This window comes from Apostichopus japonicus, chromosome 19 (assembly GCF_037975245.1).
Source record: "Apostichopus japonicus isolate 1M-3 chromosome 19, ASM3797524v1, whole genome shotgun sequence".
Classification (NCBI taxonomy): domain Eukaryota; kingdom Metazoa; phylum Echinodermata; class Holothuroidea; order Aspidochirotida; family Stichopodidae; genus Apostichopus; species Apostichopus japonicus.
The window spans coordinates 248,487-270,932 of NC_092579.1; the positions used below are offsets into that span (position 1 = coordinate 248,487).

At 38.3% G+C, this 22,446-nt stretch overlaps 1 protein-coding gene across 1 annotated transcript in view; it reads left to right on the top strand.

Annotated features, from left to right (window-relative positions):
• Positions 1 to 6,461: 6,461 nt before the first annotated feature.
• Positions 6,462 to 22,446, top strand: part of LOC139959580 (ubiquitin carboxyl-terminal hydrolase 1-like) — a 42,433-nt gene continuing 26,448 nt past the window's right edge. The window contains exons 1-2 of the mRNA XM_071957296.1: positions 6,462 to 6,676; positions 14,902 to 15,023. Of these exons, the coding sequence (XP_071813397.1) occupies positions 14,929 to 15,023 (95 nt within the window). The 5' untranslated portion in view covers positions 6,462 to 6,676; positions 14,902 to 14,928. The remainder of the gene's footprint in view (positions 6,677 to 14,901; positions 15,024 to 22,446) is intronic.

Consider the following 22,446-nt stretch of genomic DNA (forward strand, 5'->3'; position numbering starts at 1 on the left):
GTTGAAACACCCAACTCAACATCGTGTTCCTATATAACCCGAGATACGGTTGATTCATGGAACCTATATTACATGGTTACATCATCGATTCTTCCAGGGACTCAACATCGTGTTCCTATGCAACTCGAGATACGGTTGATTCATGGAACCTATATTAAATGGTTACATCATCGATTCTTCCAGGGAGTGGATCACACCAGGTTGTCTGTGATGTCATTGCGACAGATTTTCTTCAAAACTACTGTATACTTTCCTTTTTATAATCTTCTTGTTGATTTATCCTGAATGTGACACAGTTTGCATATTTGATTAGTTGTCAATGTTCTTTGTTGTATTACGAATTAGATCACAATGTAACCTTTCTGTTCAAATATACTTTCGTCTATGAATAAAACATGTAAATACAGCAAAATAAAGACACTATCAACTAAACTAACGTTACATCTTTCTCTCTGCTATTGCCTTATGCAGTGAATGAGCATCAGCACGGTGATAATACAATATACATACACATTGATTGCACTGAGTATGTACTTTTGACCTGGAGAGGTAGAAAATGTCTTACATATATGCTAGGATATCAACCTCAGTTACCTTCAGTGTATGCATGCAGAGACTATGACGGGCAGTAGCGGCAGATACTTGCTCACCCCAGTTACCCCCTTCCTAAGGCTGTGGTAAAAACAAAGTGAAACACTTTCCAATATTTTGGTTATATTGCTACAGTGCACCTTCCGAGGGATTCACCCCTAGTACCATACATGGGATTTGAAATACATTCTAATGAAATTGCATTTCTTCCTGGAATGCTCCCCAATCCCCCAATTACACACCTCCTAAGTCGGCTGTGGTAAAACAAACTGAAATACTCTCCCTTTCGTCCAAATTTTCGTGCTCCCCTAACTACTTAAATTTGCCAGTTGCCCCCACCCCACCCAACCCCCATCCCCACTTTGGAATTTCTGGGGGTGGTCCCTAAAACCATATTTTTTTATTCCAGACTTTTCCAGGGTAAAGAAAAAAATGCTGAGAAAATCCTGTGTGAGGAAGATAGAGTATACCCTCTGCGTCCTCCTCCTCCACTTCATAAAACCTCCCGATTTTGTGTTCCATATTAAATGAATACGTCATGTCTCTCAACCTTGAGATAGAAAATCGGATTTGAAATTACGTCTTGGTGGGGAAGGAGAAGCTCATTTGCAGGATGTTAAGCTTGTTATAATGTTAGTTTCAATTAAACCCGAGGAGCTACGAACCTCCTAGTCTTGCATTTAGCGGTGGTGTCGATAACAAGATGATTTTGATGGAAATGAGTTCATGAAGTGAATGAGGTTACACAATACACCAGACAGTACTGCAGAATGGTGAAAGAAGGGAGATATTGCCCATAGAAAATCCTGCGTGTTCATCACATTCTGAGAGAAACAGAAAGCAAGTGAGGAAAGGCATAATAAGAATTGTCTAGGTCGCGGCGCATTTATTTCCTTTATCACTAATGCAAATCGTTTCAGGAAATATCGTATATGAGTAATGTTACAGAGTATAAACTTATGAAATTGCATACAGACGGGATCACGGAATGCGGTGTATATTCTCTTCTGAGCATTCTATCCGCGGAGAATACACCGAGTATAGGCGACCGGACAAAGCACTATGTAGTTTAATCAGTGTGGCAATTCTTATATAGAATAATTGTAAACGTCTTACCTGTTTGCGAGTGACCAGGGAATAATGTAAAGATACAACAGAGCCCTATTCCAACCAAGGACATGAAATGGTGTCATATCTCATATTTCTTTTAAATTCAAGAATACTGCATACGTCCAAAGACTTAGGGACCAAAAGCGGCTTGTAGAAGACTACAGCTTATATTAAATATTTAGAAACCCTGTAGGCCTATAGCCCAGGTTACCGGAGACATAATTCAAAGTATTAAAAACATTCCTCAATTGTTGCAAAAAAATATTACCGTGTTGTTAATTTCTAACAAGAACTCAGGTCTGGTGGACGCTTATGTAGGATAGTTTATGTATGCATGTGTATACACCGAAGCATGCATTCCTGATGTCAATATAATGAGTTCCTGCATATAATTTAGTTCTTGGGCACGACGAGCCTACTTCGTATGCGCACATCCAAAACAGAGGGAGACATTTAAGATACAGTGCAGTGCCGCATATTTGGAAGCAAGATATAAAAGATGTTGTATAAAAACAACCTGTTTGCAGTCTCTAATGAACTACTTATGAATTTTCTTTATCTCAACGTACATAAAAGGTGTGTCTTCTTTTCAAGTTACCAACCTTCAAGCTCATGCTAACTCCAACGTGTGGCAATATCGCTACTGCAGGCTCGCCAGAAGATCATGGTTGAGAGATTGAATTAAGTACACAATTTCCATCATCAAATATCCTAAACTCTTTGGGTACTCTGCTTGGGCAATGATCGAGGGATGTAATATACTAATCTCTGCAGTGTACTGATGGTAGTACAAGCTATCAAACAGAATAAAAAACGTTTGCCCTTTATTTGTATGTCAACTGACTGTCATATTTTAAAATTCTGACGCCGAAATACCCCTTTAATGAAAATTGAGTTTTTGAGTTGAAATTGATATATTTCCTGTTCTTTGAAATGCGGGATGCATAATCAGTTTCATTCAAAGAATTAGAACTTGTCGAAACTTAGAAGTTTTCCGATTTCATTTTGCGTGTAGTTATATTAATATGAAAGAAGAATTTGGCTGAGTAAATGTTGAGAATGAAATTAACTTACAACCACTCTTCAACGAACCTTCATTTAATGGGAAGAGTTTAGAATGGTATCTTAGTTTTATCATTGCAATGTTATTTGGGATACACTTACCACGATTACAGAAATTGTTGGCGTAACGCAATTGGAGTTATTCAGATTATGTACGCATATAAAACCGGCCGCACATGGCCTGACTGAAGGCAACCTGCTTCGCCATAAAGTGGAAAATTTGGTCTATATGGTAACGTACGCCTATTTAAAGCCCCATTGACTTGCATACTAAATCATAAAAGTAATGTGATCTCTAAGTCTAGATAAAAGTTCACTGGATAGCTGACAAGTTGGCCTTTCTTGGCACCATCAAGGTTCCGCATCTTCCCGTGCAGATGGTTCGGCTATGAGAGCCTGAAGTTTTTCGTCACTTGTAAACAAACCTCTTTACTCAGTAGTAACAATTTTCGTACACTGCTTCTGGAAGGCCTAAAGGGGTATAAACATGCTTCAATTAACCTACTTGTGCACCACAAGTACATCTATTTATCGTCTTCAACATGATACCACAAACTCCAGATCCTGATTTATAACATATCTGCTTTTTTTGTTTTTGTTTTTTTGGCACTTTTCCTGAGACGAGAGAACACTCGGGAGGATTCACATGACCACCATATAGTTTGCTTGTGACTACATGGTTGGTGCATCTGCTTCCGTCGCGTAAACTCAAAACTCTTTCCTGACAGTCTGCAGTGTGCGGTACCGCACCACCTGAGATGATAATCTGATGGTTCACATTAATTGCTTAGCAACTCAAAACTCTTTCCTGACAGTCTGCAGTGTGCGGTACCGCACCACCTGAGATGATAATCTGATGGTTCACATTAATTGCTTAGCAAAAATTGTTGAAAGCGTTCTGAATCTTTCGGCGAAATCTACACCCTCATAGCATTTTGTATCACAAAGATACGAATTTTTCAAATCTTGTGATATTTTGTAAATGCATCTGGCAACAGTAGAGTGAAATGACGTCATAAGGGCAATTCATATGAAAATGTTGTTATATCTAGTCAATCATTTATCCACAAAGGGAAGTGATATTTCTACAAAAGAGATACAATTTGATGAATTACAGAGAACTTTGAGAGCTAAGCAAACATTCCAATGTATCATGATGTTTCAATGATAAATCAACGAGAAGATTATAGTAGCTTATTTATTATAACATTATAGATTATTATCATAGATTATAATAACCTAAGTAAACCTTTCGAAGGGACGGACATCACAGACCCCTACTGTGATCAGCGACGTAGCCAGGAATTTGAAAGGGGGGGGAGCACTTTTGCGATTGAAATGGGGGAGGGATCCAACGGGAAGGGGTGTCCCCCTCCCCTTTGAGATATTTTTGAACAATTGAAGGTCCTTAGATGCGATCTGTGCAATGGTTTGCCAGTTTCATCATTATCATATGATATCATGTTTTAAGCAGATTTTGTTTCCTGTTTGAATTCTTTTACATGTTCTTTTACATAAGATATCAGAAAGTCAAACATAGTGCTCTAATACCATTTACCAGTAGGATTATTCTTGTTTATTGTCCAATGTCTGGACTTTAATACATTTGACGAAATTAACTGATGGACAATATAAACTTTCGTATTTGTAAGACAGCCAGATGTGCAGTGGCCTAAAAACAAATATCGTTATCGCAGTGTATTAGCAATTGTAATAATTATTTATAGGAAGTGCGTATCACGTACGATTGCTAGCTTAGCTTCATAACATGCTGTTCGTGCAACAACTTAGGACGAATCATAAAAACAAGTATGAGAACGAACATTGTCGACGTCGTTGTGCATACGGTTCGTGGCACTCCATCGGGTGCGGTTAGGTAGGCAATATGTATTTTATTACGCAGTGGCCAACTGTAGGCTTGTAATAGGCTATAGGCTAAATTTAGCTAATTGCATCTGCCAAACTAAGTAAGTAGTTGAATCAGTTGGCCTGAATGTTGTACGATTATAATCGAGTTAACTGAGCTGACGAGTATTCAAGATCAAAAGAGCACTGACAAAATACCATTTAAGAAAAGAACAGTTTTTAAACAATTTTTTCGACACTGAAAGTCGCTCCTCCTGCCCCTCCCCCCTTGCATGGCTACGTCCCTGACTGTGATCGAACTTCCTGGACTAGTTGGAGGTTTAGCCAGTCAAAATGAAATTAGTTTATGGTGGAATTCAATCAGCCATATCTCGAGTTAGGGACAAGATATGGAGATAGGGTTTCAACTAGCAGTGTGGAATATAAGATTCACATTGTTTGTCACCAGAACCTTCCTTTAAAACTACCCAGTCTTAAGTAAATAATTGAAACCAATCACGGGAAGTAATTTGCATGTGACCTAAACGAGCACCGGTCGTTGACAGAAAACAGTCAATTTTTGCGATGGTTAGCAGCTCAGTGTGTCGAGTAATTTAACATTTGCCACATTTGTGAAATGTTGACGTTTTTTTTCAAAACAATTGTTAGTATAGGAAATTCGAACCTTTCTTGGTCGAGGCAAACTGATTTTGTTCGAGCAAACCTGCTTGTATCCCCAGTTGTCGAACCTTAGGGACACCCATGAATGGCAAGTCACTGTAGCAGGTCAGGACTGATCTTGCCATTCACCGTTTTGCATGACATGTATTGACTATGAACAAGCCAACAAAATCCATGTACGTGGAGCTCTCATCTGGTATGGGACTTGTGACACGTACGTTAAAGGTATGCTGTATTGGCCCCAAATATGCTTGATAATCAAATATAGTCACCTTTGGTCAAAATTATTGAACTGTATTTATTACAACCTTCGAGGAATTTTTACTCATTGGGACATACACATGGAATAATAAGATACATGGTAAGGTCAAGATCTTCCCATTTCCTTAAAAATATAGTCCAAGTCCAAATTTCATTTTGATATGTTAAAGAGGAACATAATCTAAGTATTCTTGTGAAATTTGCATTCAATTCCTATGTACCGTTTTTGAGATATTGAGAGTTGATGTTATCTGATATTCTACCAAAAGTGAAGGTGAAGGTCAAGGTGAATTAATTATCTTTACTTATAGATATAGTTAGGTAGTGAGAAACACACCACGAAATAGAGCAATGTATCTTCTATTACCCTATTAATGTTTGGTGAAGGTGCAGTGGTACTCAACAATTGCTTGTAAATCAAATTTAAGGTTCAATTCATACCACTAATGAATTGTTGATAGTTAATCCTTCTTGTTATAGGAATAAGAAGTGCGATAAATATCACAAGATAGAGTAAAGTCCCTTATATCGGTGACGTAACTTATATCTTCGCCAAATTTCGATTAAAAAAATATATGTATATATATATATATATTAATGATTGTAATAACTTCTACTACATCGTGTTAAAACATTACTAGAGTAATAAAAGGAAATTTTCTCCGTCTCGTGATGTGTGTCGCACTTATTAGTTATTCCTATGAGAAATATTATTAATGATAAACTTTTTATTAGTGGGATGAATTGTCTGAAATTTTCTGTACAAACAATCATTTATAACCACAGCACCTTCACCGTTGGTTATTGTCCGCTAGAAAATAGATAGCGCTCTTCGCTTTTCTCCTTATTGTCTGCACCTTAATGTCCGCTCTTAATGTCGGCTGTTAATCTCCGCTACCTTCAAACAGCTATTGCAAAGTTCACAGGATCGGAAAGGTTGACCTTTCAACAAGGAGCTGCGACTATGCCATTGCGCGGGAGAATTTGTACGAAAGTCGCTGAGAATTTGCTACCGTGGAACGTCAACGAAAACAGCAATAATTGTGTTCCAGGGAGGCTGTTTTGAACTACTTCATATTTATCAAGAGTGACATCTTTCGTGTCTTTGTAATAGAAGTCCCAATTTGTAAGGCCAAGACGCAATCATCGTTAACTTTGCAATCCTAAGGCTCTAACTTGTGTCAGACGTGACAGTTTAGCTAAACTCGTACAAATGTTAACTCAATACAAATGTGCATAGCCAAAGGCCATACTAAGCTAGAGCCTAGTCTTCCTGTGCACCCTGACTCCCTTAAGTTAAGGCTTAACGTTAACGTTAGGAGTTTATGACCATAGATAAGTCAAGGCAAGACGATGATTTCCAGTTTGCCTTGGAAGGTGCTGCTGAGTTAACATGTCATATGAGAAGGTTTGGGCTGGGGGGCATTAAATACTCAACTTGGATGGAATTATGTGTTAAAATAATGCCAAGGCTACAGACTTCTATAGGTTTGGAATGATGTAAACCTAGCCTAAGCTAGACTAAGGCCTAGGCTAGACTAAGCTAGACTAAGGCCTAGGCTAGACTGAGGCCTAGGCTAGACTAACACAACTGCAGTGCAGTGTGTACAAACAAATTTAGGATACATGCTAGTGTAGTGACCTCGTTTTCTGTAGTGTTTGACGGATTATATGATAATCAGCTTTAGCGATTACCGATTAGTTCCTGTGACAATCGGGCGATTACCGATTATTTCATCATTTTCATGGAACTGGCCTAATGTATGATTTAGTGTTAGGCCTATGCATGGTTGCCAACTTCTAGGCTAATACAATCAAAGACGTAAATGAACGGCTTAACATTTCACAGTTAAGATTAATGGAGCAAATAAAGAATGTTCACTGTAATACATACATGGGGCGCAATCTCGTCCACAACACAGTTAATGACAGTGCTGTACAGACTACAGGAGGGGGGAAAAATAGCCATTGTCTACGAAAAGAAAAAAAGAAGTTTGGGACAGCTTTTACAACTGCTATTAAAACAATTATCAGTGTTGCAACTCCAATGTAAATAAAGTGAAAAGTATATCACACGTAAATAAAATATTTTTTATTTCGTTAGCTGATATCGAAATATATAATCTGGGCCTAACTTTAGAATCCGTACCATATGAATGGGAAAGCTTACTTCGAATCGGCAGAATAAGGTTAGGGGTTAGGGAGTAGGTTTAGGAATTAGGGTTAGGAATAGGGTTAGGGAGTAAGGTTAGGAAGTAGGGTTAGGGGTTAGCAAGTAGGTTCGTCGTTCGAATGGTACCGATTCCAAATTAGTACCATAATCTGATATGAAAAATAATGTATAAAAGTAAGTTGGCCTGACGATTCGATCCTAACAGGATCGAAATGTCAGGCCAACTTACTATACACATATTCTTACACAGGCTCTTTAGTGGATAAGCAGTTTGCTTACAGTTTATTTTATTATGAAAAAATAAAACAATCCCGAACGTTTGCTTCAAATTTTCAATGATTACCCTCTGCTAGGGAAAACTTTCGATCGAACGTTGTTTCAAATGATCATACACAGTAAGTCAACGGTGCTTCTCCATTGACTGAACTACATATGAAAGAAATCACACACTTAAGTCCCATTGACTTTGTCACGCGTTCCGCTGGCAATCAGACTCGCTTTAGTCGGTTGCAGTTAAGGAGTTTAGTTACTGCAAAGGGGTTATTTTAGCATGTATGGTACATGTGGTCAGGGAAGAAAAAGTTGCTTTGGGTTTTTCGCAAAAATATGCGTAAGAATGTTTGCCTAATCACAAAATAATGTAATGCAGCTGAACTACTGAGGACTGGAACCAAACATTTTTAGGTATTTTTAGGAGCTTTGGCGCCTTGATTTCGTCATTTTATGCCATTTGCAAAATCTTGGGCGCATTTTCAAACTGAACAGTTATGAAGCTCAACCGTTCTCTAGCCAGACGAGCCTAATATACGTAGAACTTTCAACGAGCAAAGCCTAATGTTATCGTTTTCACCTACCAGTTTTCACCTACGGTGAAACGGTCAAAGTGGTTCAAAAGTATATTGATTTGGTTTTATATTTACTCCAGACAATTAATCTTTCTCATCAATCATTAAGCATGATAACAGGAGGTTTTGTTCTATGCAAGAAGGGAAGTGAAAAAAACTTAATTACGTCGTCCCCCTAAAGCTTATCGCCGGTATACTGTATGATGTTAGCAGCCAAAACTGGATAGTATATCGAACAGCATTAGTACAAACTCGCGGTAGATTAGCGCACCTTCCCCAGCTATGAACAGCGTTGAATCAAATGATCTACATTCTTCTCCCGTTGTGGTTGCGGTGAATCAAAAGCGCGGAAAAAGACGATCCTTTATGTGGAACATAATAATTGGGCGCATTTTCAAACTGAACAGTTATGAAGCTCAACCTTTCTCTAGCCAGACTAGCCTAATATACGTAGAACTTTCAACGAACAAAGCCTAATGTTATCGTTTTCACCTACCAGTTTTCACCTAAGGTGAAACGGTCAAAGTGGTTCAAAAGTATATTGATTTGGTTTTATATTTACTCCAGACAATTAATCTTTCTCATCAATCATTAAGCATGATAACAGGAGGTTTTGTTCTATGCAAGAAGGGAAGTGAAAAAAACATAATTACGTCGTCCCCCTAAAGCTTATCGCCGGTATACTGTATGATGTTAACAGCCAAAACTGGATGGTGTATCGAACAGCATTAGTACAAACTCGCGGTAGATTAGCGCACCTTCCCCAGCTATGAACAGCGTTGAATCAAATGATCTACATTCTTCTCCCGTTGTGGTTGCGGTGAATCAAAAGCGCGGAAAAAGACGATCCTTTATGTGGAACATAATAATTGGTAGCGCAATGGATTTTGCCGATGCCAAATATTTACCAAATATTATTTAACCGATTTTCGGTCAAACACTAGTATTCTGTTGTGTTTACAAACATAGTGCCCTGTTATTTCTGTTGTTCTTCTGTTTCTGGGATAGGTTCTCTGTTTAGTTATGTGACACTTTTTTAAACAACTCTCCTTTTTCTTGATGTATATTTTTGTGTGTTTTTGTTTGGTAGACCAGTTGACTTTAAGGTAAACTATCAATTATTCTACTGTACTATAATTTGTTTCAGTTCAAGTAGGTTCGACAGTGGCCCTTCAAGTCTCTGGACAGGGTGAGAAATTTGGCAGGATATTTTACTAAGTCAAACATTTATTGCAGGGGTTCTGGGCAACCTCTGTACCAGTGGAATAGTTGAGGTATCCCGGGGGGGGGGGGTTTGTGGGTTTCTTAACTAAGCTAGACATTTAGTGCAGGGCTTCTGGGCCATCTCTGTACCAGTGGTATAGTTGAGGTATCCTGGGCAGTAGATCCTTCTGTTGGTTAGGAAGGGGCTGCAGGGATTGGGATTTCATGGAGGGCATTTGGCGGGGTTTTGGAGGCTTGCTGTCATAAAGTTTGTTTTGTTACAAGTTAAAACATATCTTTTGTTCCCTTCAAGATAAACATTTTCAATGTCTACGGACACCTAGCTAATTTGCCCAATATTCAGTACATTTGTTGTTTGTGATAATATCATTCAAAATCTGTTTAATTTGTTTGAAAGCTCTTTTTGTTTCCAAGATATACACATTTGAAGTTTTGATGAATCTGAGGAAACTCATTAGATATGTGCAAACTATGACGTAGTGTTGCAGTCAAAATTTCTTAGTTTAGCCCGTAATAAGTTAACCCCTAACTACAAGTCCACATGTATCCTTGAATAATGTGGTGTTCCTCTTTTCGAAGAAGACAAAGTCATTCCCAAATATCACAATAGGCCACAAACCTGTGTTCAGTGTCCTTGAAAAGAAGGTTGTAAAAACAAAAGTTTAACATAGCAGAAAATTAGGGGGTCACTCCCATGACATCATCAGTGTGCATAATTAGCTAATGTTTATTCATAAATGAAACTAGAATTAAGAGAAGACTTGTAAAATGATCAATTTTGATGGATTTTGATGTGAGTTGCAGCTATTTTCATGATTTCTGATGCATATTGGAGTGATAAGAACAATGTTGTTCCTAGGTGTTGAAAGTACTGCCTCCAAACCTCATGTTGTCTTACAGTATTTCAGCCTTCAGCCACATATCCCATGTTACCCCAGTAGTCACCCCTCCTAGTATCGGACCTGGGCTTTACACTAAGTACCTTTACAAGACTTCAGGCCTAAGTTAAAACTATTGTAGCCTAACATTAAGATTTATTGCAGGGAAAGGAAGGAACTGAAGAGTAGTAACAGGCCTACTTATAAGGCCTAAATTGTTTTCCCCTTTTTAAGTTATCCACTTATCTGGATGGCATTACATGCAAAACAATGTTTTAAACTGGACATGATGGACATCATCACAAGTGCTCAATAAAAATGAGCCTACATCTATAAATAATTAAATGTCGTACCATTATTCTGATGCTATGGAAAATTTATGAAACTTCCACAAGTCCCACATAATAGGTCCCTCAACGATGCTGCATCACTGGTCCCACATCATAATAGGTCCATTAACGATACTGCATCACAGGTCTCACATCATAATAGGTCCCTCAACCATATTGCATCATAGGACTGCATTAAAATAGGTCCCTCAACCATACTGGATCACAGGTCCCACATAATAGGTCCCTCAACCATTCTGCATCACAGGTCTCACATCATAATAGGTCCCTCAACCATACTACATCACAGGTCCCACATCATCATAGGTCCCTCAACCATACTGGATCATAGGTCCCACATAAAAGGTCCTTCAACCATACTGCATCACAGGTTCCACATCATAATAGGTCCCTCAACCATTCTGCATCACAGGTCTCACATAATAGGTCCCTCAACCATACTACATCACAGGTCCCACATCATAATAGGTCCCTCAACCATACTGGATCATAGGTCCCACATAAAAGGTCCTTCAACCATACTGCATCACAGTCCCACATCATAATAGGTCCCTCAACCATACTGCATCACAGGTCTCACATCATAATAGGTTCCTCAACCATACTGCATTACAGGACTCACATAATAGGTCCCTCAACCATACTGCATCAGAGGTCTCACATCATAATAGGTCCCTCAACCAAACTGCATTACAGGACTCACATAATAGGTCCCTCAACCATATTGCATCATAGGTGCCACATCATAATAGGTCCCTCAACCATACTGGATCATAGGTCCCACATAAAAGGTCCTTCAACCATACTGCATCACAGGTCCCACATCATAATAGGTCCCTCAACCATACTGCATCACAGGTCTCACATCATAATAGGTTCCTCAACCATACTGCATTACAGGACTCACATAATAGGTCCCTCAACCATATTGCATCATAGGTGCCACATCATAATAGGTCCCTCAACCATACTGGATCATAGGTCCCACATAAAAGGTCCTTCAACCATACTGCATCACAGGTCCCACATCATAATAGGTCCCTCAACCATACTGCATCACAGGTCTCACATCATAATAGGTTCCTCAACCATACTGCATTACAGGACTCACATAATAGGTCCCTCAACCATACTGCATCAGAGGTCCCACATAATATGTCCTTCAACCATAATGCATCACAGGTCTCACATCATAATAGGTCCCTCAACCAAACTGCATTACAGGACTCACATAATAGGTCCCTCAACCATATTGCATCATAGGTCCCACATCATAATAGGTCCCTCAACCATACTGGATCATAGGTCCCACATCATAATAGGTCCCTCAATCATACTACATCACGTCTCACGTCATAATAGGTCCCTCAACCATACTGCATCACAGGTCTCACATCATAATAGGTTCCTCAACCATACTGCATTACAGGACTCACATAATAGGTCCCTCAACCATACTGCATCAGAGGTCCCACATAATAGGTCCCTCAACCATACTGCATCACAGGTCCCACATCATAATAGGTCCCTCAACCATACTGCATCACAGGTCCCACATAATTAGGTATGCACCGGATCCAAATTTTTGGATCTGGCCGGAACCGGATTTTGCCGGATAGTACATGAAATCCGGCCGGAACCGGATTTTTTCATTACACAAAAGAAAATCATTAATAAGAAGTAGAAGTATGAAACAAGGAGCAAATCTTAGGTGAGGTATACGCATACTATAACGAAGGTGAAATTAAGACCCCATTTATGAGATAAAATATGACTTGATGTGGTGTAATCTACATTCTTTAATAAAATAACTACAATATAGTTGTTGAAGAGCTTGATACAGTATGTAAATTTGTTTGCTGGAAAAATACTGCATACTACATGAAGTTTGTTTTAAAACGGGAAGCTACATTTCACAAATCTCATACTTTATACTGAATAAAAAGATTATTTAATTGTTGTAATAACACTACATACAGTGAAAGCGGGAAATTAAATTTGTTTACATTCCCAAATAGCAACGTTACAATATATATGAAGAAGACTTGCATGCTCTGCAACAAATCATTTTAAAGATATAATTATTTAAGGAATGATAGCTTGAAACCTCAAAAAGAAATAAATATGGAAATCATTTTGTTAGATCAGTCACGTGTTGTTAAAATATTTACTAAGATAGTTGTCTCTGTATGTGATAACTGTAGAAAGGTTACTTTTGAAATTGTTTTCATTGTCAGTTCTGGAATTAATCTTTTTTGATGAGAATTAAAGTTATCCTAAGGTTTAAGAATGAACTTTAAGATGAAGTGGTTTTTGTGGAATTAAAAAAAATTCAGACGTATTTAACCATATAAGAGATTGTTTCACACATAAAAATTCTGAGAAAACATGAATGCCAACAATAATGGGAAAGTAAAGATTCAATGGAACAGTATTTTGACTGATAAGTATATGAATGGTCTATTTTAACTGCACAATATTAAAATGATGAAGGCTGCAAGAAATGATTTCACTGCAAACTGTATTTGTTGTATATAGCTTCATATTATTACAGTAGTTGTATTATTTTGGTTGATCTTTAGAAACAGTGGGTCAGACCATTGAGAAAATTAAATTATACATGTTAAACCTAATTTTTCCTTACTTTGAATGTTTTTATTAATTTTTGGAAACAGTTTACATTGATTTAAGTTAATACCAACACCTTTTTGAGGAATAATTCAGGCCAGATTTTGAAGATCCGGCCAGATTTTGAATAAGATCCGGCCGGATTTTGAAAAATATCCGGCCGGAACCGGATAATTGCTCACTATCCGGCCGAATAGTCCGGCCGGACCGGATATCCGGTGCATCCCTAATCATAATAGGTCCCTCAACCATACTACAACACGTCCCACATCATAATAGGTCCCTCAACCATACTGCATCATAGGTCCCACATAATACATCCCTCAACCATACTGCATCACAGGTCTCACATCATAATAGGTCCCTCAACCAAACTGCATCACAGGTCTCACATCATAATAGGTCCCTCAACCATAATGCATTACAGGTCCCACATAATAGGTCCCTCAACCATACTGCATCACAGGTCCCACATCATAATAGGTCCCTCAACCATAATGCATCATAGGTCCCACATCATAATAGGTCCCTCAACCATACTGCATCACAGGTCCCACATCATAATAGGTCCCTCAACCATAATGCATCATAGGTCCCACATCATAATAGGTCCCTCAACCATAATGCATCACAGCTGCTTTCAATAATCTCTAGACTGCATATTTAATGAACATGCAAATATTGCTGGATCTGCTTTGACCATTCCAGTCAGTGCTGTTCCCTGACATTACTTCTGTTTTCAGAAAGGACAATTTTCACTTTATCATCAAGGCCACAATAGCAAGCTCACTGTAGGCCCTGTAGAGTGCATTATTCTCAATATGAATGTTGCTGCAATGGTATCAAGTAGTTGCTATACAATGATGTAATATAATGAGTAAAGGAAGTTGTTACTTGTAGTCTTGTTACATATATTCAAGGGCAATCAGCTAGATTGGGACAGACTTTCTGCTGTAGTTTATAACGACAGTTAAAAGTTGTTGTGTTAGATTTTTCTGGATATTTGCACTGGTGAGAAACCATTGGACTATAATTTTAATCTCTACACCATAATTTGTCAAAAGTTGTTACTTTGTAGCACTGTCACACAATGGATACTTAATTCTTATATTCTTACACAAATATATTCAACAATGAAGAGTGTGTGTTTTAATTGTAATTTTTCAAGATTGTGAATACAATTACATGTGAACACATGGACTAGCCTATTGGCCATTAATTAATTTACTTATTTGCAATTTTATTTTTTACAGTATGGGTGAGGTTGTCTGATTATTAAAATGGCTTGTGAAAGTCCCCCAAGGAAGAGAGCCAAATTATCACTGAAGTTTTCAAAGAATCCACCAACAAAACCAATGAGAAAATTAAAAATCGGGTAAGAAGAAACATTCTTTCTAACAGTTACAGTATGTTTAAATTTATGGGCAGGTTTACTCAAGTCTAGCCTGCTTGGAAAGCATATACTGTAGATTAAGTTTTGTTGTTTATAGTAGATTGCTAACTTATGAAGGGATGTAAGTGGCAGTGGTCCTTTCTTGTTGTTTATGGTAGATTGCTAACTTATGAAGGGATGTAAGTGGCAGTGGTCCTTTCTTGTTGTTTATAGTAGATTGCTAACTTATGAAGGGATGTAAGTGGCAGTGGTCCTTCCTTGTTGTTTATGGTAGATTGCTAACTTATGAAGGGATGTAAGTGGCAGTGGTCCTTTCTTGTTGTTTATAGTAAATTGCTAACTTATGAAGGGATGTAAGTGGCAGTGGTCCTTCCTTGTTGTTTATGGTAGATTGCTAACTTATGAAGGGATGTAAGTGGCAGTGGTCCTTTCTTGTTGCTTATAGTAGATTGCTAACTTATGAAGGGAAGCAAGTGGCAGTGGTCCTTTCTTGTTGTTAATAGTAGATTGCTAACTTATGAAGGGATGCAAGTGGCAGTGGTCCTTCCTTGTTGTTTATGGTAGATTGTAACTTATGAAGGGATGTAAGTGGCAGTGGTCCTTTCTTGTTGTTAATAGTAGATTGCTAACTTATGAAGGGATGTAAGTGGCAGTGGTCCTTTCTTAACATTGCTTATAGTAGATTGCTAACTTATGAAGGGAAGCAAGTGGCAGTGGTCCTTTCTTGTTGTTAATAGTAGATTGCTAACTTATGAAGGGATGCAAGTGGCAGTGGTCCTTCCTTGTTGTTTATGGTAGATTGTAACTTATGAAGGGATGTAAGTGGCAGTGGTCCTTTCTTGTTGTTAATAGTAGATTGCTAACTTATGAAGGGATGTAAGTGGCAGTGGTCCTTTCTTGTTGTTAATAGTAGATTGCTAACTTATGAAGGGATGTAAGTGGCAGTGGTCCTTTCTTGTTGTTTATAGTAGATTGCTAACTTATGAAGGGATGTAAGTGGCAGTGGTCCTTCCTTGTTGTTTATAGTAGATTGCTAACTTATGAAGGGATGTAAGTGGCAGTGGTCCTTTCTTAACATTGTTTATAGTAGATTGCTAACTTATCAAGGGATGTAAGTGGCAGTGGTCCTTTCTTGTTGTTAATAGCAGATTGCTAACTTATGAAGGGATGTAAGTGGCAGTGGTCCTTTCTTGTTGTTTATAGTAGATTGCTAACTTATGAAGGGATGTAAGTGGCAGTGGTCCTTTCTTGTTGTTAATAGTAGATTGCTAACTTATGAAGGGATGTAAGTGGCAGTGGTCCTTTCTTGTTGCTTATAGTAGATTGCTAACTTATGAAGGGATGTAAGTGGCAGTGGTCCTTTCTTAACATTGTTTATGGTAGATTGCTAACTTATGAAGGGATGTAAGTGGCAGTGGTCCTTTCTTGTTGTTTATAGTAGATTGCTAACTTATGAAGGGATGCAAGTGGCAGTGGTCCTTCCTTGTTGTTAATAGTAGATTGCTAACTTATGAAGGGATGTAAGTGGCAGTGGTCCTTTCTTAACATTGTTTATAGTAGATTGCTAACTTATCAAGGGATGTAAGTGGCAGTGGTCCTTTCTTGTTGTTAATAGCAGATTGCTAACTTATGAAGGGATGTAAGTGGCAGTGGTCCTTTCTTGTTGTTTATAGTAGATTGCTAACTTATGAAGGGATGTAAGTGGCAGTGGTCCTTTCTTGTTGTTAATACAGTAGTAGATTGCTAACTTATGAAGGGATGTAAGTGGCAGTGGTCCTTTCTTGTTGCTTATAGTAGATTGCTAACTTATGAAGGGATGTAAGTGGCAGTGGTCCTTTCTTAACATTGTTTATGGTAGATTGCTAACTTATGAAGGGATGTAAGTGGCAGTGGTCCTTTCTTGTTGTTTATAGTAGATTGCTAACTTATGAAGGGATGTAAGTGGCAGTGGTCCTTTCTTGTTGCTTATAGTAGATTGCTAACTTATGAAGGGATGTAAGTGGCAGTGGTCCTTTCTTAACATTGTTTATAGTAGATTGCTAACTTATGAAGGGATGTAAGTGGCAGTGGTCCTTCCTTGTTGTTTATGGTAGATTGCTAACTTATGAAGGGATGTAAGTGGCAGTGGTCCTTTCTTGTTGCTTATAGTAGATTGCTAACTTATGAAGGGAAGCAAGTGGCAGTGGTCCTTTCTTGTTGTTAATAGTAGATTGCTAACTTATGAAGGGATGCAAGTGGCAGTGGTCCTTCCTTGTTGTTTATGGTAGATTGTAACTTATGAAGGGATGTAAGTGGCAGTGGTCCTTTCTTGTTGTTAATAGTAGATTGCTAACTTATGAAGGGATGTAAGTGGCAGTGGTCCTTTCTTAACATTGTTTATAGTAGATTGCTAACTTATCAAGGGATGTAAGTGGCAGTGGTCCTTTCTTGTTGTTAATAGTAGATTGCTAACTTATGAAGGGGTGTAAGTGGCAGTGGTCCTTTCTTGTTGTTTATAGTAGATTGCTAACTTATGAAGGGATGTAAGTGGCAGTGGTCCTTCCTTGTTGTTTATAGTAGATTGCTAACTTATGAAGGGATGTAAGTGGCAGTGGTCCTTTCTTAACATTGTTTATAGTAGATTGCTAACTTATGAAGGGATGTAAGTGGCAGTGGTCCTTTCTTGTTGTTAATAGCAGATTGCTAACTTATGAAGGGATGTAAGTGGCAGTGGTCCTTTCTTGTTGTTTATAGTAGATTGCTAACTTATGAAGGGATGTAAGTGGCAGTGGTCCTTTCTTGTTGTTAATAGTAGATTGCTAACTTATGAAGGGATGTAAGTGGCAGTGGTCCTTTCTTAACATTGTTTATGGTAGATTGCTAACTTATGAAGGGATGTAAGTGGCAGTGGTCCTTTCTTGTTGTTTATAGTAGATTGCTAACTTATGAAGGGATGCAAGTGGCAGTGGTCCTTCCTTGTTGTTAATAGTAGATTGCTAACTTATGAAGGGATGTAAGTGGCAGTGGTCCTTTCTTAACATTGTTTATAGTAGATTGCTAACTTATCAAGGGATGTAAGTGGCAGTAGTCCTTTCTAGTTGTTAATAGCAGATTGCTAACTTATGAAGGGATGTAAGTGGCAGTGGTCCTTTCTTGTTGTTTATAGTAGATTGCTAACTTATGAAGGGATGTAAGTGGCAGTGGTCCTTTCTTGTTGTTAATACAGTAGTAGATTGCTAACTTATGAAGGGATGTAAGTGGCAGTGGTCCTTTCTTGTTGCTTATAGTAGATTGCTAACTTATGAAGGGATGTAAGTGGCAGTGGTCCTTTCTTAACATTGTTTATGGTAGATTGCTAACTTATGAAGGGATGTAAGTGGCAGTGGTCCTTTCTTGTTGTTTATAGTAGATTGCTAACTTATGAAGGGATGTAAGTGGCAGTGGTCCTTTCTTGTTGCTTATAGTAGATTGCTAACTTATGAAGGGATGTAAGTGGCAGTGGTCCTTTCTTAACATTGTTTATGGTAGATTGCTAACTTATGAAGGGATGTAAGTGGCAGTGGTCCTTTCTTGTTGTTTATACGTAGTAGATTGCTAACTTATAAAGGGATGTAAGTGGCAGTGGTCCTTTCTTGTTGTTTATGGTAGATTGCTAACTTATGAAGGGATGTAAGTGGCAGTGGTCCTTTCTTGTTGTCAATAGTAGATTGCTAACTTATGAAGGGATGTAAGTGGCAGTGGTCCTTTCTTGTTGCTTATAGTAGATTGCTAACTTATGAAGGGATGTAAGTGGCAGTGGTCCTTTCTTAACATTGTTTATGGTAGATTGCTAACTTATGAAGGGATGTAAGTGGCAGTGGTCCTTTCTTGTTGTTTATAGTAGATTGCTAACTTATAAAGGGATGTAAGTGGCAGTGGTCCTTTCTTGTTGTTTATGGTAGATTGCTAACTTATGAAGGGATGTAAGTGGCAGTGGTCCTTTCTTGTTGTTTATGGTAGATTGCTAACTTATGAAGGGATGTAAGTGGCAGTGGTCCTTTCTTAACATTGTTTATGGTAGATTGCTAACTTATGAAGGGATGTAAGTGGCAGTGGTCCTTTCTTAACATTGTTTATGGTAGATTGCTAACTTATGAAGGGATGTAAGTGGCAGTGGTCCTTTCTTAACATTGTTTATGGTAGATTGCTAACTTATGAAGGGATGTAAGTGGCAGTGGTCCTTTCTTGTTGTTTATGGTAGATTGCTAACTTATGAAGGGATGTAAGTGGTAGTGGTCCTTTCTTGTTGTTTATGGTAGATTGCTAACTTATGAAGGGATGTAAGTGGCAGTGGTCCTTTCTTAACATTGTTTATGGTAGATTGCTAACTTATGAAGGGATGTAAGTGGCAGTAGTCCTTTCTTGTTGTTAATAGTAGATTGCTAACTTATGAAGGGATGTAAGTGGCAGTGGTCCTTTCTTAACATTGTTTATGGTAGATTGCTAACTTATGAAGGGATGTAAGTGGCAGTGGTCCTTCCTTGTTGTTTATAGTAGATTGCTAACTTATGAAGGGATGTAAGTGGCAGTGGTCCTTTCTTGTTGTTTATAGTAGATTGCTAAATTATGAAGGGATGTAAGTGGCAGTGGTCCTTTCTTAACATTGTTTATGGTAGATTGCTAACTTATGAAGGGATGTAAGTGGCAGTGGTCCTTTCTTGTTGTTTATAGTAGATTGCTAACTTATGAAGGGATGTAAGTGGCAGTGGTCCTTTCTTAACATTGTTTATAGTAGATTGCTAACTTATGAAGGGATGTAAGTGGCAGTGGTCCTTTCTTGTTGTTAATAGCAGATTGCTAACTTATGAAGGGATGTAAGTGGCAGTGGTCCTTTCTTGTTGTTTATAGTAGATTGCTAACTTATGAAGGGATGTAAGTGGCAGTGGTCCTTTCTTGTTGTTAATAGTAGATTGCTAACTTATGAAGGGATGTAAGTGGCAGTGGTCCTTTCTTGTTGCTTATAGTAGATTGCTAACTTATGAAGGGATGTAAGTGGCAGTGGTCCTTTCTTAACATTGTTTATGGTAGATTGCTAACTTATGAAGGGATGTAAGTGGCAGTGGTCCTTTCTTGTTGTTTATAGTAGATTGCTAACTTATGAAGGGATGCAAGTGGCAGTGGTCCTTCCTTGTTGTTAATAGTAGATTGCTAACTTATGAAGGGATGTAAGTGGCAGTGGTCCTTTCTTAACATTGTTTATAGTAGATTGCTAACTTATCAAGGGATGTAAGTGGCAGTGGTCCTTTCTTGTTGTTAATAGCAGATTGCTAACTTATGAAGGGATGTAAGTGGCAGTGGTCCTTTCTTGTTGTTTATAGTAGATTGCTAACTTATGAAGGGATGTAAGTGGCAGTGGTCCTTTCTTGTTGTTAATACAGTAGTAGATTGCTAACTTATGAAGGGATGTAAGTGGCAGTGGTCCTTTCTTGTTGCTTATAGTAGATTGCTAACTTATGAAGGGATGTAAGTGGCAGTGGTCCTTTCTTAACATTGTTTATGGTAGATTGCTAACTTATGAAGGGATGTAAGTGGCAGTGGTCCTTTCTTGTTGTTTATAGTAGATTGCTAACTTATGAAGGGATGTAAGTGGCAGTGGTCCTTTCTTGTTGCTTATAGTAGATTGCTAACTTATGAAGGGATGTAAGTGGCAGTGGTCCTTTCTTGTTGTTTATAGTAGATTGCTAACTTATGAAGGGATGTAAGTGGCAGTGGTCCTTCCTTGTTGTTTATGGTAGATTGCTAACTTATGAAGGGATGTAAGTGGCAGTGGTCCTTTCTTGTTGCTTATAGTAGATTGCTAACTTATGAAGGGAAGCAAGTGGCAGTGGTCCTTTCTTGTTGTTAATAGTAGATTGCTAACTTATGAAGGGATGCAAGTGGCAGTGGTCCTTCCTTGTTGTTTATGGTAGATTGTAACTTATGAAGGGATGTAAGTGGCAGTGGTCCTTTCTTGTTGTTAATAGTAGATTGCTAACTTATGAAGGGATGTAAGTGGCAGTGGTCCTTTCTTAACATTGTTTATAGTAGATTGCTAACTTATCAAGGGATGTACTGTAAGTGGCAGTGGTCCTTTCTTGTTGTTAATAGTAGATTGCTAACTTATGAAGGGATGTAAGTGGCAGTGGTCCTTTCTTGTTGTTTATAGTAGATTGCTAACTTATGAAGGGATGTAAGTGGCAGTGGTCCTTCCTTGTTGTTTATAGTAGATTGCTAACTTATGAAGGGATGTAAGTGGCAGTGGTCCTTTCTTAACATTGTTTATGGTAGATTGCTAACTTATGAAGGGATGTAAGTGGCAGTGGTCCTTTCTTAACATTGTTTATAGTAGATTGCTAACTTATGAAGGGATGTAAGTGGCAGTGGTCCTTTCTTGTTGTTAATAGTAGATTGCTAACTTATGAAGGGATGTAAGTGGCAGTGGTCCTTTCTTAACATTGTCTATGGTAGATTGCCTACTTATGAAGGGATGTAAGTGGCAGTGGTCCTTTCTTGTTGTTTATAGTAGATTGCTAACTTATGAAGGGATGCAAGTGGCAGTGGTCCTTCCTTGTTGTTAATAGTAGATTGCTAACTTATGAAGGGATGTAAGTGGCAGTGGTCCTTTCTTAACATTGTTTATAGTAGATTGCTAACTTATCAAGGGATGTAAGTGGCAGTAGTCCTTTCTTGTTGTTAATAGCAGATTGCTAACTTATGAAGGGATGTAAGTGGCAGTGGTCCTTTCTTGTTGTTTATAGTAGATTGCTAACTTATGAAGGGATGTAAGTGGCAGTGGTCCTTTCTTGTTGTTAATACAGTAGTAGATTGCTAACTTATGAAGGGATGTAAGTGGCAGTGGTCCTTTCTTGTTGCTTATAGTAGATTGCTAACTTATGAAGGGATGTAAGTGGCAGTGGTCCTTTCTTAACATTGTTTATGGTAGATTGCTAACTTATGAAGGGATGTAAGTGGCAGTGGTCCTTTCTTAACATTGTTTATAGTAGATTGCTAACTTATGAAGGGATGTAAGTGGCAGTGGTCCTTTCTTGTTGCTTATAGTAGATTGCTAACTTATGAAGGGATGTAAGTGGCAGTGGTCCTTTCTTAACATTGTTTATGGTAGATTGCTAACTTATGAAGGGATGTAAGTGGCAGTGGTCCTTTCTTGTTGTTTATACGTAGTAGATTGCTAACTTATAAAGGGATGTAAGTGGCAGTGGTCCTTTCTTGTTGTTTATGGTAGATTGCTAACTTATGAAGGGATGTAAGTGGCAGTGGTCCTTTCTTGTTGTCAATAGTAGATTGCTAACTTATGAAGGGATGTAAGTGGCAGTGGTCCTTTCTTGTTGCTTATAGTAGATTGCTAACTTATGAAGGGATGTAAGTGGCAGTGGTCCTTTCTTAACAT